Source organism: Leptonotus elevatus, chromosome 7 (genome assembly GCF_054856555.1).
Source record: "Leptonotus elevatus isolate MCC_2025b chromosome 7, RoL_Lele_1.0, whole genome shotgun sequence".
Taxonomy (NCBI): domain Eukaryota; kingdom Metazoa; phylum Chordata; class Actinopteri; order Syngnathiformes; family Syngnathidae; genus Leptonotus; species Leptonotus elevatus.
The window spans coordinates 21,408,670-21,425,049 of NC_141245.1; the positions used below are offsets into that span (position 1 = coordinate 21,408,670).

General features: G+C 41.1%; 4 protein-coding genes across 9 annotated transcripts in view; all 4 read left to right on the forward strand.

The window, feature by feature from the left end:
- Positions 1-748: 748 nt before the first annotated feature.
- Positions 749-4,937, forward strand: aldoca (aldolase C, fructose-bisphosphate, a). 2 transcript variants are annotated; one of them, XM_086080072.1, is made up of 9 exons: positions 749-760; positions 1,817-1,975; positions 2,159-2,370; positions 3,056-3,110; positions 3,200-3,360; positions 3,689-3,772; positions 3,843-4,017; positions 4,105-4,304; positions 4,805-4,937. In XM_086080072.1, the coding sequence occupies exons 2-9, from the start codon at positions 1,864-1,866 to the stop codon at positions 4,895-4,897; spliced, it is 1,092 nt and encodes a 363-aa protein (XP_085936198.1). In that variant the 5' UTR covers positions 749-760; positions 1,817-1,863; the 3' UTR covers positions 4,898-4,937. The 2 variants fall into 2 exon arrangements, with proteins under 2 accessions (XP_085936198.1, XP_085936199.1); XM_086080073.1 differs by lacking the exon at positions 3,689-3,772.
- A 1,491-nt stretch (positions 4,938-6,428) lies between these two features.
- srsf1a (serine and arginine rich splicing factor 1a) lies at positions 6,429-11,907 on the forward strand. Of its 2 annotated transcripts, XR_015095552.1 has the most exons (5): positions 6,429-6,868; positions 8,168-8,379; positions 9,650-9,822; positions 10,017-11,199; positions 11,473-11,907. XR_015095552.1 is itself a non-coding variant. In XM_086080236.1 (4 exons), exons 1-4 carry the CDS (start codon positions 6,681-6,683, stop codon positions 10,224-10,226), a joined length of 783 nt encoding a protein of 260 aa, XP_085936362.1. In that variant the 5' UTR covers positions 6,429-6,680; the 3' UTR covers positions 10,227-11,907. The 2 variants fall into 2 exon arrangements, 1 of the variants encoding a protein (XP_085936362.1); XM_086080236.1 differs by having other exon boundaries at positions 10,017-11,907.
- Positions 11,908-12,222: 315 nt separating this feature from the next.
- dynll2a (dynein, light chain, LC8-type 2a) lies at positions 12,223-15,076 on the forward strand. Its single transcript, XM_086080237.1, has 3 exons — positions 12,223-12,418; positions 12,815-12,990; positions 13,419-15,076. Exons 2-3 carry the CDS (start codon positions 12,859-12,861, stop codon positions 13,554-13,556), a joined length of 270 nt encoding a protein of 89 aa, XP_085936363.1. The 5' UTR covers positions 12,223-12,418; positions 12,815-12,858; the 3' UTR covers positions 13,557-15,076.
- Positions 15,077-15,908: 832 nt separating this feature from the next.
- Positions 15,909-16,380, forward strand: part of hnf1ba (HNF1 homeobox Ba) — a 41,555-nt gene continuing 41,083 nt past the window's right edge. For all 4 annotated transcript variants that reach the window (XM_086080603.1, XM_086080606.1, XM_086080604.1 and 1 more), the window contains exon 1: positions 15,909-16,033. The gene's annotated coding sequence lies outside the window, so the exon portion shown is untranslated. The remainder of the gene's footprint in view (positions 16,034-16,380) is intronic.

The following is a 16,380-nucleotide window of genomic DNA, read 5'->3' on the forward strand; positions in this document are numbered from 1 at the left end:
AGCTATAGTGCAGCCATAAAACTTTAAATCACTCTCCTGAAAAATGACAAAATGGCGTCAGCCTACTCTCGTTCTCAGTGGCTCAATTCACCTCATGCATCTTTTTTTTTCTTCCTTTTTTTTAAAATCTGACACAATTTCAAACTGAGGCAGTAGAAAAGAAGGCTAAACTCATCTCATGTCGTTTCTCATGCTTTCTCAAGGCGCTTCCTTGGTCAAATGACAGAAGTATTTGTGGTGCTCTCCGAAAGTCCACGACGACGTGGCATCATGGTGGAAAGGTCTAAGACTTTCCATTTCTCATTCACAGTTCAAACCTCACATGAGAAGTTGATGAATTGCTTTGAGACTGTTGAAAAGACCTGTGAGGATTCCAGGGTGAGGACCCAAATAGCAGGAGGGTTGACCACAGCCTCCCAAGGGAGATTTGTGCTAATTAGAATATAAATAGCAATGCGGCTAAAGGCTCAAATTGGGTTGCTTGAGGCTTCTTAATTCAATAATTTGTCCATGGACGTCTTGTTAAATTTGACATTTACAGGTGATAATGTTGCATTTATCTCATAGTCAAGTGGCGTTTATTTTATTATTATTATGATTGGAAAAGAGCAATGATTGTGCACAATTGTGATGCCCTTATTTGGTGTGAGCGATATGGCAAGCAAGCTCCGCCCACAGTGCTGGATTCAGAGAAAAGGCCACCGCCGTCTTACTCTCGTCCCATCACAGAGAACTGCCACACGCTTCATTTCCTGTCAAGGTAGGAAATATTTGCTGCTCTTTTTTTTTTCTTCTTTCAAAGTAAAGCATCCTTGGGAAACTGGAGAGTGGCATTTTAAGCCAGGGAATCAATAGTTTGATTTACGTGTTTCATTTTTAGAACATTAATTTAATATGTGATATATGTATTAAATTTAAAATCATGTTGTTTTCAATTTAATGCATTTTAAAACAAAAATGTTGATGTAATCTTGCTACTATTGATTTTGAAAGTTAACTTGGAATTTTTTTAATTTTCGTGTTTTTTTTTAAATGCATGTATTTAATATGGTATGTTATAATTTTTAAAGCAACGTCAGGGATGGATTAAAAAAAATGGATTCCGTTTTTTAAATAAAGTATAATTGATGCCCATTTAAAAAGTTTTTTTTGTTTTTTTTACCCAAAACATTCTTGAATAAGAGGAGATAAACCACCAATAAAATAAGCATTTTAGCCCAAAAACATTGGTTGGCTTTCAAAACATTAAAAAAAAAAAAAAAAAAAAAATGCAAATAGGTGAATGGGTGGCTGTGTGTAGTATGCAGTGGTCCACAGTATTTGTTTATTTTTATGTGAAGTGTTATTTGGCTTGTTATTGCTTTAAAAACATTTTTTTTTAATTAATTCGTTTTTAAATGTACATTTTTATTTTTGGTTAAGTATTTTAAAATATTAACGTTTTTTTTTTAAACCGAATACATTTCATTTCAAAACTTTGTATATTTATTTTATTAAAAAAAAAAAAGCATTTGTGTTCATCATTCTAACATGTTACATTTTTGTCTGTTTTTATCAAGTAAAAGCTGGATCCCATATTTGATATTAAATTAAAATGGTTGCTGCATACCTCACTATACACAATCAAAATTGTTGCATCATCATCATCAAGTATATTGATGTACTGGACAGGAATCCCCACAAAATTGCATTTCACCTTTATGGTAATATTGAAATTATAACCTTTTTCAACCTTTATATGGAACACCTTTTTAAACACTTTTACTGCGGGCAGAACACTTAGCCATGCATTTTTTTTTTCTAATTGGCTTTACAGTGATTACTCAGTGGCGCCCTTTATTGAAGGTAGCACAGTTCTCCAACATGACGCACCAGTTCGCCACCCTGTCCGAGGCTCAGAAGAAGGAACTCCACGAGTCCGCCATGCGCATCGTCTCTCCGGGGAAGGGCATCCTGGCTGCGGACGAGTCAGTGGGTACGTATGTACACGACTCTAACGCGCTACCTTGAGTTCTCAATTTTTTACAGTGGAGACAAGCAGCCAAACAAAAAAAATACAAAATGAAAACACTCGCAAGGAGCATGGAGCAGACATTTCAATTGGGAAAATGTATTTGTTTGAATTCTATGAGATTTTGAGCATTGATGTTTTCGGCAGGCAGCATGGCCAAGCGTTTGGCCCAGGTGGGCGTGGAGAACACCGAGGAGAACCGTCGTCAGTTCCGTCAAATCCTGTTTAGCGCAGATGAGCGCGTCAACGGCTGCATCGGCGGCATCATCTTCTTCCACGAGACGCTCTACCAGCACTCGGACGCAGGGGTCGGCTTTGTCAAGATGATCCGAGATAGAGGCATCCTGGTTGGCGTCAAGGTGCGGTTACAATTAGGGTTCGCTTCGGGCAGGGGTGTCCAAACTACGGCTCGGGAACCATTTGCCACCTGCCGTCCATTTTTTTTAGTGGATTGCGGCCTGAGCTGAATTAAATGTAAGACTTTTTTCTATGTCATTTTAAAGTGGAAGTCAACTTTAAACATTTCTCGAAAATAATATGTGATATGTGACTAAACATGATATTCTGATTAATATAAAATTTGTGGAATATGAATTATGAAGCAAAATTCAGCCGTTTTTATCCATCTCAGGGGGCCGCAATTTTGCCACTTGCTGTCGACTGAAGATGACATCATTGGGTGAGCTGTGATTGGTCGTTGCCTGAGTCCTGAGCAACATTGATGTCATCTTCAGTCGACAGCAAGTGGCAAAATGGCCGCCCACTGAGATGGATAAAAACAGCTGGATTTTGCTGCTTAACTCATATTCCACTAACGCAATATTAACCAGAATACCATATTTAGACCAGTGGGACTGCATGGAACATATTATTGTCAAAAAATAAATAAATGGGGGGTTGACTTCCGCTTTAAAACTGCTGGGTCAAAAGTAACCCAAATTGGGCACAATAAATAGCCTAGCGCAGCTCTGAATCCAAAAATAATAAGCATCGGTTATTTATACCCAATGCATTGTGTTGAGGATGTTTTCTTTTCTTGTTCAGGTTGACAAAGGTGTTGTCCCTCTGCCAGGAACCTGCGGGGAAACCACCACCCAAGGTGAGTACCGGAAATGTATCAGACTGTACAACTCCTCCTCTCTCTATTAAGGAATAAACAACAAACCTGTATCAAATGTTTGTCTGTAGGTCTGGACGGCTTGGCAGAGCGCTGCGCCCAGTACAAAAAAGACGGCGCCTCCTTCGCCAAGTGCCGCTGCGTGATGAAGATCAGTGACGCCAACCCATCCAAGCTAGCCATCAGTGAGAACGCCAACGTACTGGCTCGCTATTCCAGCATCTGCCAGCAGGTGAGTGTACACAGCCCGCACGCTAAATAGACCTTTTCATCATGGCGTCGCTGATGAGTAGTTGTTTCTTTGAATTTAATTAACTTGAATAGTTTTGGCTATGGATAGTGTTTTCATGTTGTTACAAACTGTAGTAATGAACATAACAAAATCTACAGTCGTATGTACAAAATAATATGGAGATACGGTTTATCCAGTATTGGTACAGCTTGGATCATACTTGAATCTCCTGCGAACCTCATTTTTTGTTGTAAAAGGTCATGTGATACAACATTGTCATTCTTGATTGGCTGTTACATCTGCGGCTTTGCGATGCCTTCTCCTCCAGCAAGGCATGGTGCCCATCATCGAGCCCGAGCTCTTACCTGACGGAGATCACGACCTCAAGCGCTGCCAATACGTCACAGAGATGGTCAGCGACCAATCTCTCATATTTAGACTTAAAGACATATAAATAAAGCAACTATTGTTTTGGAGTTCAGGTGCTGACGGCGGTTTACCAAGCCATGTCGGACCACCACGTATACCTGGAGGGCACGCTGCTCAAACCCAACATGGTCACACCGGGACATGGCTGCAGCAAAAAGTACAGCCCGGAGGACGTCGCCATGGCAACACTCACCGCCCTGCGTCGCACTGTTCCTCCGGCGGTGGCGGGTAAGTCAACCCTAACATCAAGACGTCACTCGTACTTCCGCTTGTTCTTCGTTTTTGCCAACATCCCTCATCCTTATTTCCGGGTAGGCGTGGCCTTCCTCTCAGGGGGCCAGAGCGAAGAGGAGGCGTCCGTGCACCTGAACGCCATCAATAACTGCCCGCTGGCCAAACCCTGGACCCTCACCTTCTCCTTCGGACGTGCCCTGCAGGCCTCGGCGCTGCGGGCCTGGCGCGGACACAAGGAGAACGAGAAGGCCGCCACGGAGCAGTTCATCAAGAGGGCCGAGGTCAGAGGGGGCAAAAGAAAGATCAAACCTTGGCTCACTTTTTGATGGAAGTGCAGTTTCAACTCATTTACTTACTGTAACACTAGTGTAGGCCGAACTCTACCGTGAATAGCGAAAATCAGAAATTGACCCCCACCCTAAGAGGTTTGTAATTGTCTATTGATGCCACAAGATGGCGGCAAAACAATTTATTCTATTAGACACGGCTAAGGCCTGACTAAATGAAGCTCCTCCCCTTACTTCAACATAGTATCTTGACGTCAAGCAGCCACCAGATGTTGGCTAAGTAATATTTTTATATTAGACATGGCTTGGGCCTGATCAGTTCAGTGTTTTGGCAAAGTAAGAGCAGAAGGTACAAATATCTGTTTTTGAGTGTTGGTGGGTCAGAAAATTAAATATTCAGGTGCAGGCCGCCTGCTGCTCTCTCCAAATACACAGCATTACAGTATGTGAAATTTTGAAAATTGTTCATGATGTTGTGTGTGTGTCTGTGTCAGGTCAACAGCCTGGCGTGTCGAGGAAAGTACAAGGGCGCCGACAACTACGCTGATTCTGCGCACGGCGTCTACGGATCCTGTTACTCATACTAAACACGCTCATAAAGCTGAGACGCCTCCATCAACATACAGTCGTGAATAGAAACTGTTGTGATATAGTCAGGGGATTTTCACTTATTGTACCACCTAGCAAACTTACTTGAAAACAGTAGCTTTAAATTAAAATTTAAAACCATGCTTGAAAGCAGAACCCAGACTATAACCCAATTGAGTCATTATACCTCAATTTGAGACCCTAAACCTAGCTTGACACGCCTAAATTGAAATAAATCAGTTGTCATGAAAGTGATGTTCATGCATCCCGTTAGAAAACCAACATATCAGTGTGCATACTGTTTCTGAGAGTCTCCATTCCAAATAAAAGTGTTCAGATAAAGCCACACTCTCTGGCGTTTTGCTTTCCTGAAAGTTAAAGTGCATGACGAGTTCAACACTGCTTTCAATGAACGTTTTAGTGTTAATATCATGTACTATTCTTAGCTCCTGAAAGAGGAGCTTAACTCACTCCTAATTAAGCAAATGAATGATATCATTTTTTTATATATACAAGATTAGCGGGAAATGGATGGCTGGATGGAAGTGGCTGGCATGGAGAATATTTAAATTTAAGAAGTGAGAGCGCCCTCTGCTGGCCGTATAAAGACTGCAGCGGTCACAAACTGTAAAACTGAGAACTGTGTACTGATTAATCCATGATAGAACTACCTGTTTGATACACACTTGTATAACGTTTTATGTTATAATTAATAATTATATCCATTTATGTTAGACAAATCACAAGACTTCTCTGTCAGTGTTTACATTTTCAAATGATCGCTCTAGAAAATCACAATCCTGCATGGAGACAAGGCCTAATTTTTAACACCATAATGATGACCCCTGGACTGAGGCCTGTCAAGTAATATTAACAGATCCTCTGAGTTTTTAGAGTATATGAGAAATAAATGTAATTTACTTGTACAAGAAAACAGGTGCACAGCATATCTGCATGGGTACTAGGAATATAGAAATGCCATTTTGAGGTTGCTTGTCAAACAAACCGAATTCTGATGTGTTAAACAATAAAAATGGATGTTATAACAAAGATCAATTGATATTAGTTTAAAAAAAACTTGATACAATATGAAAGAAGCAAACAACAAAATCAAAATGGGATACAAGTGTAATAAAATCCCCCAAGGCCAGAGGACTAATAAATTACAAAAGCGACAAAATCTAAATAAATGAAAATCAAAATAATAATGTTTTTTTATATATCACCGGAAGGACTGCCTAATGATAATAAGCACGTCTTTCTAACTGCTTTTTAAAAATGTCGAGTGAAAAGTAGGTGCTTAAATCAGAAGGAAATAAATTACAAAATTCGTCATTCAATGATGAATCGAATCGAATGTTAAAATGAATACTGATAAATAACAATTCACTTAAACTAATGTGCTAATACTCATACTCTTTTATAACTAATAAAGAAGTTGCCCGTGGACACGGCGGACTACTTTACGTTACGCGGATGTAGTTGAGTTTCTGAGCCACACCGGAACTTCGGTGAGTGGCGGAGGGAAAAAGTAAGAAGGCTTCCTTGGTGGCAGAGAGAGGCTGAGGCGAGGCAAGAATTTCTAGTAACTCGTAAAGCGCAAAGTAAAACCAAGCAATTCGACGGAGCGTGACCAACCGTCTCATTCCTTGCGGGGAATTGAACGCATTTTCTCCGCTCGTGGCGGCATATCCAGTAGGATTTTTATTTTATTTATTCAAACCCGTCCAGCAGCAGCAGAAGTAGTAGCAGCAGCAGCAAACTAGCCCCCATCCACAAACGATGTCTGGCGTTGTGCGAGGCCCGGCGGGGAACAACGATTGCCGAATCTACGTGGGCAACCTCCCGCCTGATATCCGCACCAAAGACGTTGAGGAGGTCTTCTACAAGTATGGCACAATTCGAGACATCGACCTAAAAAACCGCAGAGGAGGACCGCCGTTCGCTTTTATTGAGTTCGAAGATCCAAGGTAAGGCGCTCTGATAGCTTAGCTTAGCCTTTTTCATTCAGTAAACCGCCATTTTGTGGCTAAATGCTAACATTTGTTTTCGCGGTCCCAAACAACACATTTGCACAGTTTTACTGGAATTTGACTACATTTTTTTGTATATTGCGTCCTACTACTGCGTAATTGCCAAAATAATGTTTAACTTATTGACATGGTATCTGTAAAAGATTCCAACGTGTGTGCTTAGAAGTTGTTTCTCTTTGTTGATTCTCAGTCTCCCAGGTAATGGTAACCCGTAAAGGTTGAATTGAGGCAACTTGACTCTTCCTCATTGTTTTAGTTAGTTATTGTGATAAAATATGACTTGGGAAATTATGCTACTACACCAACAACTTATTTTGTAAAATAGATGCCCCCCAAAAAAACATGTGCACAACTTTTATACCAGCCTAGCTCTTTGTTTAGGGATTAGCCAAATTTTGGCCATTTACAAATCGGATATTCTCCATGTGCATAATTGGGAATAAACCAGAAATGTTTTACTTAAAGCTACTGGACGTAGAATATTCAATTTCGAATAGCTACTGCCACCTGCGGAGGAAAAATGAAACTGCACGTACCGTTCTTCACATACACACCACGCACATTACGTCACATCCGCAGACAGTGCGTGAGAAATTCTAACCCGAATCCAGTCTGAAAACTATTGGCCAGAGGCTTGCTGCATTTGAAGACATAACGTTTCTTCTACTGCCTGATAACCCTGTTCTGAGTGTTAGGGTTAGCTAATAACAGCTTGTTTTTGGTGGCAAAGCAAAATGTAAACTTTGTGAAAAGTGACAGAACGGGGTTAAGCGAGGCAGGAACCACGCACAGTCAATGACTACGCTGAAATAACCTATTCACGGCCAATCTTCTGTAATCAATCAATTCATTTCCCTTTTGTTTTGTGAACTGAAACTTTCTGTTACACGCAAACAAGCTTCAGATGCGTCGCCGCTTGAGTGAAGTGAAAAAGAAATGGAATTAAAGCAATTAAGGTACTGTAATGCACTCGCATGTGGGCAAGAAGAGCCATTAACTTTGCCTAGAAGACTTATAATAAAACAAAATGTTGTTCACTCCCATCAATTCCCATGGAAAATTCCCATTTTGGATTATTTACAAATGTCCTCAATTTAACTTCCCATGGAAATATACCCAAAATGTTCCAGAAATTGTCCCAACTCTATGCAACCCATCCATCATTCAAAATGGACGAATACATGATTTTAATGCTCTCATTTCCATTGTGACTTGCATCTTCTGTTTTGTGCGCAGGGATGCCGGAGATGCCGTCTACGGCCGGGACGGATACGACTACGACGGCTACCGGCTGCGTGTCGAGTTCCCCCGGAGCGGCAGAGGGTCCAGAGGCAGCAGCTTCAGCGGGGCCGGTGGCGGCGGCGGCGGCGGCGGAGCTGGAGCTGGAGCTCCCAGAGGCCGATACGGGCCCCCATCCAGACGCTCTGAGTACAGGGTGGTTGTGTCGGGTAAGCCTGCTGCATTGCCGCGCTATGCTGCTGACAGCGCCCGTCACGCTTTGTTCGGTTTTGATTTTATTTTTGGTCTAAAAGCAACTTGTCGTTAATATGTGCTACTGCTATATATCCTTAGTCGTATTAATCAAATAAAGCGAGTGCATGTTCGGGACATCTTTGAAGAGCTTTGGTTTGAGGTGAAAACCATTGTGTGTCTGTGAGACGTTGATGAGTGGTAGCAGCACTAGGACAACCCACAGAAGTATTTTAGGCCAAACAACTTTGATGCTAAAAAAAAAGAAGAAGCGCAGCGCGTATTGTTGCTACCACAGATGTGACAAATCCACATCGGTATGAATATCCGAGAACAATAGGATGTGTACAGAGCTGAAAACAAAAGAAACGCATGACCTCAGGGGTCAAACTTTTTTTGGGTAACTTTTCAAGTACAACAAAACTACAATCATACATTTGGTCACCAATTTCACATTACAGAAAAATAGAATACAGTAATTAGTTTTTTTATATATACAGCAATGGTTCAAGAGTCACTTTTTTTATTTTTAAACACTATTTTTCCCAAAACAGAATAAATGTTTCCATTTTTTGTTTTGAAGAGAAGGTAATTATTTCCATACTTTCAATTGTGTTCATAATACTTATCCAATCAGTCTGTGTTGGAAGATCAGATTGCAGCCATTTCTTGGTTACTGCCTTTTTTGTGGCTGCCATTATTATCTTTAGCAGATAATTGTCCCGGTTTGGAAGGTCGGCCGCGATATTGCTTAAGTATATTGTTTGAAAGGAAAAGTAAATTGTTCTTTTCAAAACTTTGTTAATTGGGGGTTCAACTTTTGCCATAATTTTCTTTTGAAGTACAGCACAAGCCTGGGAAGTAATTTTATCCATCCATCCATATTCTCATTTATTGTCATGCAAGTGCAGTAAGAGAAGCTTTACAAGTAACTCTCAATGTGTTGATTACCTTGAAGCCCCAACCCTGGCTTGAAGCCCCAATTTAAAACCATAACTCTCATTAGGAAGGATAAGTGTTTGATACTGGGGCAAATTTTTAACCATAACCTTTGTTTGAAACCCTAACGCTGAAAAACACTAGCGTTTCCGTTTCTGTTAAGTTAGCGGTTCAAGCCGGGGTAGCGCTGAGCCAAATGGCATTCCGGGCCCCGGGAACCAATTACTGTAATATCCGCATTCGGACATCATTCATATATCACACCGTCAGCATCATGGTGAGATGATAGTGGCCATCTTGTGTGTTCAGGGCTCCCCCAGAGTGGCAGCTGGCAGGACCTGAAGGACCACATGCGCGAGGCGGGCGATGTGTGCTACGCAGACGTGTACCGGGACGGCACCGGCGTTGTAGAGTTTGTGCGCAAGGAAGACATGACCTATGCCGTCCGAAAGCTGGACAACTCCAAATTCCGCTCGCATGAGGTATGTTGTTAGCGCTTTGGTCTCTTGGCACTGTGGATTTGTGTGCGTGTGCCATGTGAGGTGAGTACCGCTTTCCGGCCACGCTCCCCACACACACACACACACACACACCACACCACCCGTCCCTCACCCTCTCCCCCCTCCAAATCTGCGCCCTTCCACCTACAATGTGCAGTTCTCTTGTGTGCCGCCAGGGAGAGACGGCGTACGTTCGCGTGAAATTAGACGGTCCCCGCAGCCCGAGTTACGGACGATCCCGCTCCCGCAGCCGCGGCAGCCGGAGCAGGAGCCGCAGTCGCACCCCCAGCCGCAGCCGGAGCCGCAGCGACTCCCGAGGACGCGGACGGCCGTCGCCACGCTACTCGCCGCGACACAGCTGCTCTCGATCACGATCACGCTCCTAGAAAATCTGGTGGCGTTCTGCCCTTTTTGACCTCCCTCCCGCCCAGTGATGTAACTAGGGTTGCAAAGGGGTAGGGAATTTCCGGCAAGTTTCCGGAAAAACTTCCGTTAATTGTCATGGAAAGTTAAGCTGAGGAATTTTTGGAAAAGGTATTGTTGAAGAAATTAAATGTTAATGTTTTGTTTTGTCATAAGCAGACATTCATGCAGAATGATACAATTCAGCATTTTGACAGATGTCTTTCTTTCATAAAGTTGTAAACAATTTCTAGTCATTAAAACAAAACAAAAAAACTGTTAATTACATTTTACTCGCCTCCCAACCAAACAATCCAGAATGCGGATGCAATTTTGTGCAATAAAAAAAGGGCCAATTAAAAAAATTGAAATGGGGAGTTCGCAGATAATTTTTTTATTTGGAGGCATTGCGCAATCTGTCTCTGATAGGTTGTTTTTCCTCAGACACAGTCGTTTCTTGTGTATCAAATTGGAGACTAGAAAGGGAGAGAGGACTGAATCCCACCTCTGTCCCACCCACACTGATTGCAAGCTACAATTCCCACAAATTCCCGTTTATTCCCATGAAAACTTTGAGAGAAAACCCCACAAAACCTGAATTTTGCAACCCTAGATATAACCCCAACACCATTTTTTAACCTCTATTTTTTGTCCTTGTACAGTAGATGAATTTGGTATGTAGTTGTACACCCCCTCCCTCCCTTTTCTTCCCATTTTCCCTTCTCTCCCCAAAAATGTTGAGCCACACAATGCTTTTGCAAGTTTTAGGAGGGAAAAAAAGGAAAAATGGCTTGTCAGGATATTTGGACAGAGACACCAACGCTTTAACTATATTTTACCTTGTGTCTTCCTTTAGACTTCAGAAGAGAAGGATTAAAGTGATTTGGAATAAAAACCCATTGTGGTGGAGCACATTTCATTTGTATGGTCAGGATAGGACATCAAATGGAGGCCATGGTATGCTTCACATTCCGTCAATCATGTCATTGCTTTATTCTTGTTGTCGTGCATGTCATAGATTTGAAACACGCCTCTTTGGCCTGTTACAGACAAAAAGTGTTGTGATGTAAATGTAACATCTTTGCTGTCATCTGTAAATGAAAACTCTGACTTGATGCACCATGTTAGGGATTTTTTTCCCCTGCTCGCTCGCACTTTTTTTTTTTGCCCCAAATTTGTATACGTTCTGTTCTAACGGTCTGCCTCTGATTTTCTTCCTGGTATTTCAAGGTTTTGATTGGAGAGGAGTGGCTCAGTGGATCGCAATCCTTTGGAGCTGGATCGATTTTTAAGAAAGGGATTATAGGCAAGGATGGATGCTCGGGAACGGGATCAGTTTTCCAGGATTTCCCAGCAAAATTTTCAGAACTAATTAACGGGGGACCTCCCGGAGCAACATTTTTCTTTATTTTTAATTTTTTTCAAATAGCCTGCCACCTGCCTATCTTTTATAAAGTTTTTCAGTGATAATGGCGAGAAAATTGACGAGAGCAAAACAGGACCAGGAAGTTGGATCAAAGGATGGAATCGTAGATGCCTGGTATGCGGGAAAATTTGGGGAGGGTTTCATATGGGGTACTAGTTTGAATGTTGATTTCTCTGCTTAATCAATCCTTTTTTTCTTCTAGCATTTTCAATAAAAACACTTTACAAACGACACAAAATGCCTCTTTGATTTTGTTTGTGCCATAAGCAAATAATGTATGGAGAAACGAGCAAGCACACAGATGGAGAAGACCGTTTTAAATATATGTTATTTTGCAGCACAGTGTTAATATTTATTTAAATTTAAGCCTATTAAAAATATAAAATTGTAGAATTAACGGAATTGAATGGGGAAAAAAAGGATATGTGAAAATACTGTTTTTACGCCACGGGCGAATGTTGCATTGTGGGAGGAAATAAGATGCCGGCATAGAGGGGCTGCTGAAAAACGCCTGCACAGCGCGGGGAGGCGGTGACTCTGGCCAATAGGAAGCCGCAACTCGCAACGGAGGGGCAGGGCGGTCCAGCGGAACAAGCGAGAGTAGAGCGCAAACGTACCTTTCTACAACAAGCTCATTGCGCTTTAAAAAGAACACAAATTGAACAGCAATTAGAAGCAAGAACATCTTGACAAACTTGCCCAGCTACATTCACGTTTGCGGGGCTCCGTTTCCTTTAGTCTCATACAAAGGTAAGATCATATTGTGATTTATTTGAAGGGTTGGACTGAAATGCATGTCTTGTTTAGTATTTGACGTTTTACTTACAAAACGTGTAACTCGTGAAATACGTGAATAATGGTATTTTTGAAAATGGCGAATACCGAATGTGCTTCTCTGCGGAATTGATTTGGCGAAGTAATGTCACTCCACCTGTATCAAGTTTCCCCAAGTCATGTCTGTGACGCGTTAAAAAATAAGTTCTAAAACGCATGAACGACTCCATCGGCTATATTATTAGCTAGGCTACATGTAATTCGGCCGTGCATATCGTCTTGCGTTTGAATGACATGTCATTAATGCTTGTGTGTGTGTGTGTGTTGATTTGCGCTCCGTCACAATGTGCGTGCTCCCTCTTCCCCATACAGGCTCCATCAACCTCCTGCTCTTCTTCCTCATCCTCGTCTTCGTCATGACTGACAGGAAGGCCGTCATCAAAAACGCAGACATGTCCGAGGACATGCAGCAGGACGCCGTGGACTGCGCCACGCAGGCCATGGAGAAGTATAACATCGAGAAGGACATCGCAGCCTACATTAAGAAGGTGACTGAAGGGACGCAGTTACTTTTCAAGGAAGTCAAAGAAAAAAATATGCCTCAGTTACAACAGCATACAGCTATTAAAAAGCATTTTTCTATTAGCATTATTTTTTTCATCAGTGCATGACTACAGTGGACAGCAAATCTGAGGCTAGTTTTGTATGAATGAGGCTTTCATATCAAAATTGGCCACACACGTTTTACAACAAGACTCATGCATATAGGAGAAAATAGCATTTTGAAAAGCTGTTCACTGTAACTGATGCACACCAGTGGCTACTAAGACTCATTTATATAGAAGACATGTATAATTGCTGCCCACTTTAATGCCTGGTGCACATTAGTACTCCTACATATGGACGAAAACAGCTTTTGAACAGCTGTCCATTGTAGCGACTGTTGCTTATATTCCTCTTTTGGTGTTTTTGTCAGGAATTTGACAAGAAGTACAACCCCACTTGGCACTGCATCGTGGGCCGGAACTTCGGCAGCTACGTGACTCACGAGACCAAACATTTCATCTACTTCTACTTGGGCCAAGTCGCCATCTTGCTCTTCAAGTCGGGCTGAGACCTTTCTCCCCCCCCCCCCCCCCTATTCCCCTACCTTTTTGTTGTTGTTATGGTTCTGCTCCTTGAAGATATCTAAGGCTAACGCATCTCGTTCTCTAATAATAATGACAACATAACGTAATGATGCAGCGCTGCATGGGCGACAACTTTATTTCGTATGTACGTCAAGTGAGGTGACTTATCGGTTGCCAGTTCAACGCAACTCACACTTTTAGTTTTTGTTATTGTTAAATTCCGAGGTGTTGGCATGTTAAAATGGTGGCCCCTGATTGTGCAACGTAGCAGTTTTCATTTCAAGTTTGATTAACGTGGTTGTTAGTTATCCAGTTGCAACATCGTCACAATTATCGCTAATTTGTTTACATGAAGAAGAAGAAGGGAAAAAAAAAAAAGAAAGAGATGAGGTTGTTGAATGTAATCATTAATGCCAATTTTCATCTAAGTTTCATTTGAAGATTGTTGATGAACATACTGACACTGATCTTTATTGGTCACATTTGTTCTTCACATCTTAGTAATTAGCGCTAATTTGTTTATTTAAATAAGAAACGTTGGAAAGTTTAGATGTGTTCTACCAAATGGTATGAGCATAAAGATTTGCGCTAAGCCGTTAACCTTTCCTTTAATAACCAAAACAACAATGCTCTAATTTCTTAGATAATGTCTAAACTTTTCCAATTTCCTTAGACTTTTGTTCATTTAATATAGCTGGTAACAGTTGTTCATCGTTGTCTTACAAAAAACATAACGATTAGCGCCAATTTGTTAATTCTATAAAGAAATGTTAAAAAGTTTGGATTGCTTTTACCACATTTTTTCATTCCTTTTGAAGGTTGTGGATACACGTGATCAATAGATACAGATTTTCATTTTCAGTGTATCAAAATATTTGCTACATCTTAAAAGTTAAACGCTAATTTGTTTATTTGGTAGAAGGTATTTAATTTCCCCACAATGTGAAAAAAGGATGTTCTCAAGCGCTTCCGTTTGTCTCCACATACATCAGCATTGTTGAATTAGCCTGTTGCAAGACTTTTTAAGTTTATGCATGTTTTGCAAACAAATAGCACAATTACATTGTCTTTCGTTATGTATGCTAACAAAACAATCGCACACTACATATTGGATATAGCCCATAACATTGTTTTCAGTTTAAAATGTCTGCAGCTAGCTTGCGTCGGGTGCTCATGTGGTCTTAACATTATGCCGCATTTTAGTTCTGTCTGCAAAAACCAAGCATTTTGACTTTGTATGTCTGTCGTCGTATCTGAATTCCGACTTTTCCGCTACAATGTTAACACAAGCTAAATGTTAGCTCTGACTGTGATTTTTTTTTTTCTTCAAAAGGGAAGTCTTCCTATTGTCGTTGTCACTGTTGTAAATATTGGAGCTGCTCCTCGCACAAAGCGCATCCGGCTTGAGAACAGTCAGTCGATCATCATTTACAGTTAGCTGTTGCTAAAAACCAAAACAGCATAGAAAACACAAGGAAATAAAAAATAATTGTTGACTAATAAACTGGTCTATTGTGTATTATTGTTATCGTAAGCCTGTATCCCACTGAGGGGTGAACGTTTGCGAATGCTGGCGAAGGTAGCAAATGTATGCTTCCGTCAGGGTTCGTTCAAGGTTTACTAAACTTTCGCCTAGTATTTTAATAGAACCCCCCCCCCCCCCCATTAAAACTAGGTGAACGTTTGCGAAGTTAAACAAACCCTGACAAGAAATAAATAGTTGCTAGTGTTGCAAACATTTGCTTCCCCCAATAGCTTAGCCTTGGCTTCTTATGGTCTGCCTTAGCAAAGCAATGCAAACAAGACGATTGTTTCATACATTGATTATTAGCGATGTTAAACAAATAAAAAAAAATTCAATTTAGCAGAAAGTCTAACTATTTGCCAATAGGCTTAGCACAGCTTACCCTTTCACTCAGGTAAACAAGGGAGTTGTTATAAATGGTGGATTAAAACTAAAGTATCATTACAATCAAAGTTGTTTAAAGTAGGAAAAAGTCACCATTTTAGCCAATTACATTATAACCATATCTTAACCAATGGACTGGCAATATAAGATGTCCGAAAGACTGCTGACGTTCATCAATCGCTAATGCTAAATGCTATCTTGGTTGAGTGTTCAACAGTGCTAAACAAGTCAATGCACTCATTATACAACCTTTTTTGTTCGGTCCCGACAGCTACTGGAAGCTGGCTGTGCGGTTTACCTCGCTCCGATCACGCATAACTCTGTTAATTTAACGCTAGAAAACTCATCTTGCGTTGTCTGATTGGCAGCCGCAGTGGATAGTAAGTACTACATTTCCCATGATTCTTAGATGCGAAAATAGGAAGTAGTTCTAGTTCCGTTCAACACACCTGCTACGTAAATTCGTCCTGCCACCGATTCGATGGAAATGAGAGCGCAAACTGAAACAACGGAGTGATTAACGTGCACATAGCAAAAAACACAGGACGCGACGTGGGTATAATTGGGAGAAAATCCGCTTTGACGTGTGACCCAAGGCTCAAAATTGGATGATACTTTGTTGTTGCAATTATTTTAGCATAGTCTACCGAGGCTATTGCTACCAAAGATAGATAAGAAATGTCTTAATCCTTTCTTTTCATAAACCAACAGGTTTGGATTAGTTTAACTTTTTCCATCAGAGAACCAATAGTTTGCGGAAGCTAGCTAGCCTAGCTTATCGTAGCTTTTCTGGGCCTAATTTATTGCAAGAATAGGCTTTCAATCTTCTAAATGTTTGTATAGCTACTAATTAGTTAACATTTGTCTGTCTTAATGTAGTCTTTCCCTGGGTTAAAAAA

Excerpts from the sequence above, each read along its gene's own strand:
- aldoca (XM_086080072.1), top strand. The coding sequence starts at position 1,864 with ATGACGCACCAGTTCGCCACCCTGTCCGAGGCTCAGAAGAAGGAACTC. Across the intron at positions 3,361-3,688 it reads ATTCCAGCATCTGCCAGCAG|CAAGGCATGGTGCCCATCAT; the intron begins GTGAGTGTACAC and ends CTTCTCCTCCAG. Across the intron at positions 3,773-3,842 it reads GCCAATACGTCACAGAGATG|GTGCTGACGGCGGTTTACCA; the intron begins GTCAGCGACCAA and ends TTTGGAGTTCAG.
- srsf1a (XM_086080236.1), top strand. The coding sequence starts at position 6,681 with ATGTCTGGCGTTGTGCGAGGCCCGGCGGGGAACAACGATTGCCGAATC. Across the intron at positions 6,869-8,167 it reads ATTGAGTTCGAAGATCCAAG|GGATGCCGGAGATGCCGTCT; the intron begins GTAAGGCGCTCT and ends TTTTGTGCGCAG. Across the intron at positions 8,380-9,649 it reads GTACAGGGTGGTTGTGTCGG|GGCTCCCCCAGAGTGGCAGC; the intron begins GTAAGCCTGCTG and ends TTGTGTGTTCAG.
- dynll2a (XM_086080237.1), top strand. The coding sequence starts at position 12,859 with ATGACTGACAGGAAGGCCGTCATCAAAAACGCAGACATGTCCGAGGAC. Across the intron at positions 12,991-13,418 it reads TCGCAGCCTACATTAAGAAG|GAATTTGACAAGAAGTACAA; the intron begins GTGACTGAAGGG and ends TGTTTTTGTCAG.